This window comes from Diplodia corticola (genome assembly GCF_001883845.1).
Source record: "Diplodia corticola strain CBS 112549 chromosome Unknown scaffold29, whole genome shotgun sequence".
Lineage (NCBI taxonomy): Eukaryota > Fungi > Ascomycota > Dothideomycetes > Botryosphaeriales > Botryosphaeriaceae > Diplodia > Diplodia corticola.
Window position 1 is genome coordinate 371,714 of NW_017971508.1, and position 8,530 is coordinate 380,243.

At 59.3% G+C, this 8,530-nt stretch overlaps 1 protein-coding gene across 1 annotated transcript; it reads right to left on the reverse strand.

Moving 5' to 3' along the window:
- Positions 1-605: 605 nt before the first annotated feature.
- BKCO1_29000106 (gpi-anchored cell wall organization protein ecm33) lies at positions 606-1,933 on the reverse strand (the record flags this gene model as incomplete). Its single annotated transcript, XM_020273762.1, has 3 exons — positions 606-900; positions 956-1,787; positions 1,882-1,933. The coding sequence occupies 3 exons, from the start codon at positions 1,931-1,933 to the stop codon at positions 606-608; spliced, it is 1,179 nt and encodes a 392-aa protein (XP_020129887.1).
- Between the last annotated feature and the right edge of the window lie 6,597 nt (positions 1,934-8,530).

Genomic DNA, 8,530 nt, shown 5'->3' on the forward strand with positions numbered 1-8,530 from the left:
CTTGGTGTTGTAGTCGTCGTGCTTCCGTCCCCAAAAACTGCGGACCGGCCTCGCCAGCCCGCACCGCGGCATGTGCAGACCCTTGTTACACCCAGCAGATCACCAGCCGTCACGTCAGGCAGCAAACAGTGCTTTTCTGCGCGATAACATACTCGAAACGAGCCATCCATGACTTTGCACGTCAGAAAGAGAAGCATTACACTGATTATGAATAAGAACACCCGACGTCAATGCAAAATAACGAAATCCCGTTGCACCGAAACAAACGACCAAGTTCAGACAGGCATATCCCCCAGGGGCTTTTGTGTACTGCGGCTTAGACGTTCCAAACAAGTAAAATTTTGCTAAAGCACCATATTACTTCAAGCTCGCACCCCCCCACTTCCCCACGTCCCCTGCAACTCGGCCAAGCCCATGCGCGTACGCATGCTCTTCATCGAACCAATTTCCCGAACAGACGTTGTGCGCGACCAGGGGTCTCGTGAGTAAGAAATGCCCAACATAGACTGTTGAAGGGAATTGCACCTTCCCTGAATTAAGTGTAGTCTATTCAATCGAGAACATGAAAGAGAAAAACGCCAGCACCCGCTTCACTCGGTTACACTTTAGAAGAAGCCAAGCATGGCAGCGAGGACACCAGCGGCACCGAGACCGGCAGCGTTGGTGACATCGAGGTGGCCAGCGGCACCGCTGCTGGTCGACTTGGAGCTGGAGCTGGAGCCAGTGGGGGTGGTGTCGGCACCACCGGGGTTGGTCTGCTTGCCGGCGCACTGGTACTTGCCCTTGATGACGTTGCTGTTGCCGGAGAGGGACTTGAAGTGAGTGCAGGCATCGCTGATGTCGCTCTCAGACTGGATGTTGAAGGCACCGCGGACATCCTTCAGGCTGTCAAGGGAGACCCTGTAACCGGTTAGCATCGGGCTGCTCTTCCCACTCGAAAAAAAGGGAAACTTACTCAGTCAGGTTGCCGGAGAAGTCGAGGGCACCGCCAACGGTCTCAAGAGCGGGGAAAGAGGCGTTGTTGAGCTTGGGGTTGTCGGCGATCTGGAAACCACCGCTGACCTTCTCGAGAGCATCGAGGGTGATGTTGGCGAGGTTGCCGTTACCGACGAAGGAGAGCGAGCCACCGACGGTGGTGAGGTTGGCAGCCTCGTAGCTCTTGATGCTGTCGCCGTAGAAGCCGAGGGAACCGTTCAGGGAAGCCAGCGAGGGGGTGGAGATGCTGCTGACGTTGCGGAAGGTCATGTTGTAAGCCCACTCAAGGTTGGGGAACGAGGCCTGGAGATCATCCGAGTTGGCAGACAGAGTAAGAGCGTCCTTGATGCTGGTGAACTGGACGGTGATGTCCTTCAGGTACTTGTTGTTGGCGATGAAGAAGGACGAGACCTCCTTGAGGTTGATGCCGTCCAGGGTGCTCAGGAAGGTGTTCTGGATGTCGACGTTGTTGGCCTCCTTGACACCGTTGGTGAAAGACAGCTCGGACAGAGCGGGCAGAGAGCTCCACTTGATGCTGTCGACCTTGTTGAGCTGGGGGAAGTTGAGCGAACCCAGGACGGTGAGCTCGTCGAGCGTGAAGACGCCAACCTCGGTGAGGCTGTCGGCTGCCAGGCTGGTCAACTGGGTAGCGTTGGAGGCGATCAGATCGCCGTCAATCACCTCGACACCGCTGAGGCTGACGGTGGTCGCATCGGTGGCAATGGCAACAGAGCCGGTGAAGGTCTTGCAGGCCGAGAGACCGGTGGCTTCACTGCCAACGGTGGTGGTTCCGGAAACACTGCAAGAGGCGGCTGTTGTCGCATTGCCGTCAGCGATCTGAGAGAGCGAAAAGGGGAGTCGGAGTGGGTGTGAGGCAGTAGAGGCTGCTATCGAGGGAGGACGTACCCTGGGCACCGGCGGCCGCCGCGACAACGGGGAGAGCGTACTTGGCGAACATTGTCGTTGATTGAAAGGCGAAGATCTGGAGCGCGGAGTAGAATCAGCAGCTGCGACGACGAAGACGCGTTGTATATGTAGCGGTCGGGGGCGCGAGTGGAGTACGCACGGAAGTCAATTGGGGTGGCTGACGACGCCTCGGGGATAAATGGGATGACGAGAGTGAAGATGTACTAGTGAGCGAGTGTCAAGAAGTTGGAAGAGGAAACGAGGGAGAAATAGGCGCAGCTGGCAACCGACGAGGATAGAAGGCTCGCTGGAGACGTGGCTGAGCGAAACGAGGAGGTGGGAAGGGTGGTGTTTTGTTGAAAGGAAGGCGAAGGAGGGCGGGAAAATAGGGAGGTTCGCGCAGCAGTGCGCTCAGGAGCGACGGCCGCGCTAGGGCGCAGGACGCTGGCCCGAGCTCGTGCGGCCTGGCGTGGCTTGATTCGAGGTTGATTCATTAGCGCGGCCAGTGCCCGCCTCTGGCGATCGCGCGTGCATGGAGCATTCGAGATGGTCCGCTTAGTCCAGGGCAGCGAGTTCGCCCGCCATGGCCGCCGGCAAGCGCTTCGGCGGTCTGGCAGCGTGCCAGCACCGCGGCGCACGATGGTTGACGTCGCGCTGGAGACTCTCCCAGCCTCCGCCCCGCGCGATGTGGGTGAGGAGGCGGGCACCAGCGCGTTGTTACGAGGCCCTCCACCGCGCCGACGAACCATGCACGCCGGCTGTGGCACTCGCAGTAGCCCGTCAGCTCGCGCGCGGCCACTACCTTGCTGTCGCCTCACCGATTGCCCCTCGTTCAGCTCAGTCGCGCTGCGCGACGCGGACGGCAGGACGGCTGGCCCGCGCAGCCGCCGCTCGATTGGCCAATTCACGCGAGTTGACTGGATCCAATCGAGGCGCCGTCCGCGAATCATCGAATCATGGCCGGGCGCGCTAGATGCTGTCATGGGTGTCGGCCAACTCTGGACGGCCAGCGGCTCTCGCAGCCAAGTTTCGCGCCCAGCCCTCGCCGTTGCAGGCTGCCTCCATCGCCCCAAACAGCAATGCCGCGTGTACCGTCGGCGAGACAACGCCCAGTCGCCCACCAGCGCGCCCGCTCTGCGACCGCGATGACGCTGGATGTGCCCTCGCCCGTCGCCGCCAACGCTTGCGGACGGTGCTGTCCATGCGCAGAGCTATTTTATCGTTTATGAAAACGGATCACGGACCCCGGGGGGCGCCTGCTGCAGCCCTGGCACTGCTAATCTCGGATGCTGGCCCATCACGGCGAGCGCCAGCCCGGCGAAGCACACCCGGTGTTGATTTTTCTATCTGGCGCAAGCTACAACGGCAGGAGCGAGCCTCTTCATCTCCGCCACTCTGCGCCGTGTCAATCATGCCATCACGGGCGCGCGCCGTTGGCAGCCGGCAAGGATGCCCATATCATGATCTCCATCGCTTGGTGCCAGCGCCGGTCGAGCGCGGGGCGGCGTCGCAATTTGCAAGAGATCAAAGCATTGTTGCGTGCCCTGGTCCGACGGGTCGCAATCCGCACCCTGTCGAGCCTCCTCGCCGCAACCGGTGCGTCACGCTTTACCGATCGGGTCGCGACGCCTCCAAACGTGGGTGGCACGGGCAGAGCGGAGGAGCAGAGGGAATATTCGCTCGTGTGCGTTGATGAGCGCGGTTGTCGCGCGGCGGTGCGGTACGAGGCTACGGATGTCCGCCGCAAGCGTTCGGCGAGAGCCAGCCTTTGCTCCTCCGCCCGCCGCGAGCCGGCGACCGCGACGACAACAACAACGACGACAGCGACGACGACGACGACGACACCAACAACCGCACGGCAACGCCGGGATACGTTGGCAGCGAGCCGCACGGCGCCCCACTCCTATTTCCGCCGTCAGGAAGGCCTCGGTCTCAGCTGCACTATCGCCATCCTCGGCCAATCACAGCGGGCAAAGTCGACGGGGGTTACTAAGATGACCAAGACGGCCGCCGTCGATCAGCTTCCGGCTCCGGGCAGATGCATGCCGCGATACTCGAACAGGCAAGCAGTAGCACGGGGAAGCAGTCAACGGACAGCCGCGGCGAGGGGCTGCGCGGCCACTCGACGCCTCGCACGCCAGCGCCGCCCCTTCGCTGCGCTGGCCCGCGGCCTATCGCAGCCCTCACGTGCGCTGCAGCCGAAGCTTCACGGCGACTCGAAGCATGCTGAATCTGTAACCAGGTTTCGGTCGTCCGTTTCATGTCCCGTCATGCAAGGCTGCAAAAAGCAAGAGAGAAGAGGCGGCCAAGCCTTCTCGTCACCGGCAGTCTCAGAGTCGACCCGGGCTCCACAGGGCTGGGCGAAGGTCACCACATGCGACCCTCGCTCCCTGCGCCCCGTATGGCGCCCGGTGCTTGCGGCTGAGCCGTCCGAGCACTCGACGCGATATGAAGATATCAAGCCGACAAGCTCTTGACGGCGACTCCTGTTTCCCGCGAAGGGCAAGTCGATGGACTCTTTTGGGCTCCACCCATAGGGCGACGGAGAGCAAGACCAGTTTGCCGCCAAGCGCTGGAGGGCGCGGTTCCCTTCAGCCAATCCTCCGCGCACGACCTACAGACGCCCATTGCTGATGCCCCCGGCGTCATAGGGCCTCCCTACCGCGTTTTGCACGCCGTCTGAGGGCGCGAAACAGCGGCAAAAATGTGGAGCCACAGCGCCCATGTGCAAGTGGCGTCGACAAGCCCACGGGTGGCACAGAGAGGAAGTGAGGAGCTGCAATTGATCTCCGCAGAGCATCCGCAACAATCCCACCAGCAGACGTCAGAAGGCTTCGGCAACATCACAAGGCCGGCACACGTGCATCTGGTCGAATTGCAAAGTGGTCGGCCCTCACGTGGCTAACCAGACAATCTTCTGCATCCGGAATCGCTCAGCTCCGGGAGAATCACACCGCACTTCGTTCATCTCATCCTTCGGTGTGCACTCCAGGGGCTCCGCCGTACCTACCCCGTCATGCAAAGTCGACCAGCACGCCGTCGCCACCTGCATTCTTGCCTCGCCATCGCCCTCGCTCGCCAGCATGAACTTTCCGGCACCACTGCTCCACTATGCCGCAACCTCCACACGCATCTTGCAAGGCAACGAGACACAGCGATATGTGCGACAACAGCAGAGGATCCCGGCGCCGGACTAGTAGATGCGTGTCAGAACCTTAAACCCGCCTACCCGGGGAACGGAGAGCGGTTGGAGGAGAAGCCAAGACCTTTGTTCGCACCACCGTGTAATCCCACCCGCTCCCTCGCCCCGTCAAGTGGCTCAGTAGCGCTGCGCTTTGGCCTGGGAGGATGATCGACTGCAAGTCCGAATTTGCGAACGGCGTTGTTGTGCGACGTGCTGTTAGAGGACTTCATTGGACTACGTTGAGCCTCCCGCTCATTGCCCAGGACCTTGATTGCCGCTGCCTCGGTTCATGAGACGGTTGATCCCACTCCACTCCCAGCCACAGACGACAGTCTTTGCCAACACACCGAAGCAAGAGCGGCAGAAAGATCTGAGTTGCTTCAGCAGACGCATTTCCGGTTTCGCCGCCAGAGAACCACTTCCCTAAATCGCCGCGTTCCTTGCCGCTGCAGACCGTCCTCTTGCTCCGCTTGCTGCAAGATATCGGGACTGCATTGGCATGACATGCAGCAATCGTCGGTGGAGCTTCGCTCCCCTCATCCATGTATCATCCTTGTTGCAGCCGCATTAGCAGGCAATCCTCTGCCGATGATGATAGCATGTGCGCCTGCTGACTTGCTTGTAACTGTCCGACTTGACCTCATCAGATCCCGGATTCGCCCGCGGCTACATACATGTTCGCCGTTAAGGTGCTGACAGCAGTCGCACCACGCGCCAGAGAGAAAAAAGCAGGGAAGACGCTGCTGTGGAAGGTGAGTCGGGAGGGTAAGGAAGAGGGGTCGATGAACACCAAGAGAGTATAGCAGCTTAAGCAAGCAGGTAGGCAGGCAGGCATAGCGGACGAGAGGTGGCACGCATACTCCCGTACGCCTGAAGCACCCTGCGAAGTCACAGATTCGACCTGAGCCGCATCAACGCTAGGCAACTAAGGACGACCCGCGCACCATTGCTGTGCCAAGCACGCGCGGAACGGGTGTAGCGTCTGACTTGCAGCTCTCTCGACAACCCCCTTTCGCCTTTGTCTTTTCCTTATCTGACATGTCCTGCTTGCTTGTCCGCATTGCTTGCATGGCTACCCTTTCCTCTCCTCCCGTCAGCCCTGCAGTAGTTCAGATCTGCACGCCATCCACACACGGATTGCGGATGCCGGTCCCGCTATTCCCCGCAAGACCGGCCCCATCGTGAACTGAGGTAAGCTAAGGCACGTCATGAAGTGCGGGAGTACCGCCCCGCTTGCGATATGGAGAGGCAAAGAGCGGTGTCCAACCGATTCATCCCCGGCTGACCGTGATGTGTCGCATGGGTGACACGCTTCGAGATGCTAAGTTTAGAGTAATCTAGAACGAGACGACCGCGCAGGGTTGAAAGCCGCCGGCGGCATTGCTCACGAAGCGCCTATCTACCAGCTGTGGGAAGTGGAGATGCCCGTTTGGAGAACAGCTTGGGCAGCAGTGGCGTGAGATGACTGAGGGCGCTTGGAGATGGGACGACCGGAGTGGCCTTGGTTGCCAGGTGGAGAGGTGGGGGAAGCCAGCCCTCCACTGTCCTCTTGGAGAGATGCTTGCAACTCCCACGACTCCAAAGGCAACACACTCTCGCCCATCCACTAAGTGATATCGAAGCCTCAACTTGCACCTGAACGCTCATGCTGTCTTTCTTCCAACCCCGAGAACGCAGCCGGGGGAACAGAAATTTTCTGTTTATGCAGCAAGTCTCTGTGCCGTGTTATCGTTGCACGAAACTGCCGCCATCCTCTCCCCCCCTCCCTCTCTCCCGCCTTCACCCATATCCCGCGCCTCCCCTCCTTCCCTCCCTTCCCCCTTCCCTCCCCTCATCCCGCTCCGCTCTGTACTACGTACGTACATCAATGGATTCTTGTGTTCGATAAGAGATGCAAGTTGGCACGGGCCCGTTTGCATAGATGAAAGGTACAGACCCTGCTCGCTCGAAGTACCTGCCTGACCTTTGCACAACGTCGAGTCGTCGCCCGGTTATTGTTGCTTCTGTTACTGCTGCCGCCGCCGCTGCTCCTGCTGCGGTTGCTGCCGCCCGTTGTGCTGCTGCGTTCTCTTCTTCCCGACACCGGGGTGCATCTCCGAGGATGTTTCCGTCGAAACCTTGCCCTGCTTGCTTGGATCATCATCAGCATCATCAGCGTAACCTAGCCGGTCAGCCAACATAACCCACGCAGGACCGGTAGCAGCAGCAGCAGCAACGAACGCACCGGTCAGCAACCCAAGCTTGTAACGCCAATCTCCATCCACTTATCCCAGAACACTAACCACCGGCCGGTTAACATTGCCAGCCGATCTTTTTTATTTTGTCTTAGGTAGTCAGACAAGTTCTGTGCGCGCGCAACAGCCATGATGATGCCGTGATGCTCCTCCCCTTCCCATTCCGCGAACGAAGCCATTTCCCCAAACGCTTGCTGCATTGCCGCCGTCGCTGCTGAGCCAAGGCTTCGCCTCCTTTTCCCAACCTCTCTCAGACCAAAACCTATTCGCTATAGGCAGGTCTGTCCAACCCCTACTTTGCTTGTAAACAAGAAGAAAAGCCACACACACACAAAAAAACAAATAAATGATCAAGTAGCGGTGAACACAAGCATGAGCAAGTTGATTAAACTAAACAGACAAACCAACCAACCAACCCCAGGAAATCCCTGTCGTCGAAACGGCCTGCTGCTGCTGCTGCTGCTGCTGCTGCTGCTGACCGGCCGGCCCGCCTTGCCCATCCCATCCCATCCCAACCCATCCCATCCCACTCCACGATCGGCCCACGCACGCCCACTTTGGCGATCCAGATTGCGTCGTGCCGGTGCCGCGCGCGTAGTATATTAAATTTTTTTCCTCCCCCTCCCCATGTAGTCATCTATGTATGTATGTACGGACGTACTCCGTATGTATGTAACTCGTGGCCCTGGCCCTGGCCCTGGCCCTGCGCACGCGTCGGACGCTTTATCATTTATTTATTTTTACCCTGTTTTTCTCCCTGTGTTTTTTATCTCTCCGCGCTTCGGAGATATGTAAAGGAGAAGCGGAGGGGGAGGGGAGGGGGGAGAGGGGCGAAAAAGAAAACAAATAAACAAATAAAGAATCGAAGGGTGGGTGGGGATTTTGTCCGCGCCGAGCACGTTCGATCTGCTCATGTGGAACGCGCTCTCATGCGATTGAGCACAGATGGTGGCGAAGACGAAGCGAGAGAGAGAGAGAGAGAGAGAGGCAGAAACGTTCGACGGGTAGGATACATAGCAAGGATCCCCCCGGTTTGCGAGCAGTCGCAAGAAAGATAGATCTGTGTCATGGACGACCGACGCGACGAACACGGGGGGAGGGTGGGGTGGTTGTTGGGAGTTGCGAGTGTGGGTTTCTCTCGGCTTCGCCGTTGGGCAGCGGAGATGCAGGTGGGAATTTTTTTCCCCTTCCCTTTCCCTGCTTTGCACTCAGGGCGGGCAGGGGTGGGTGG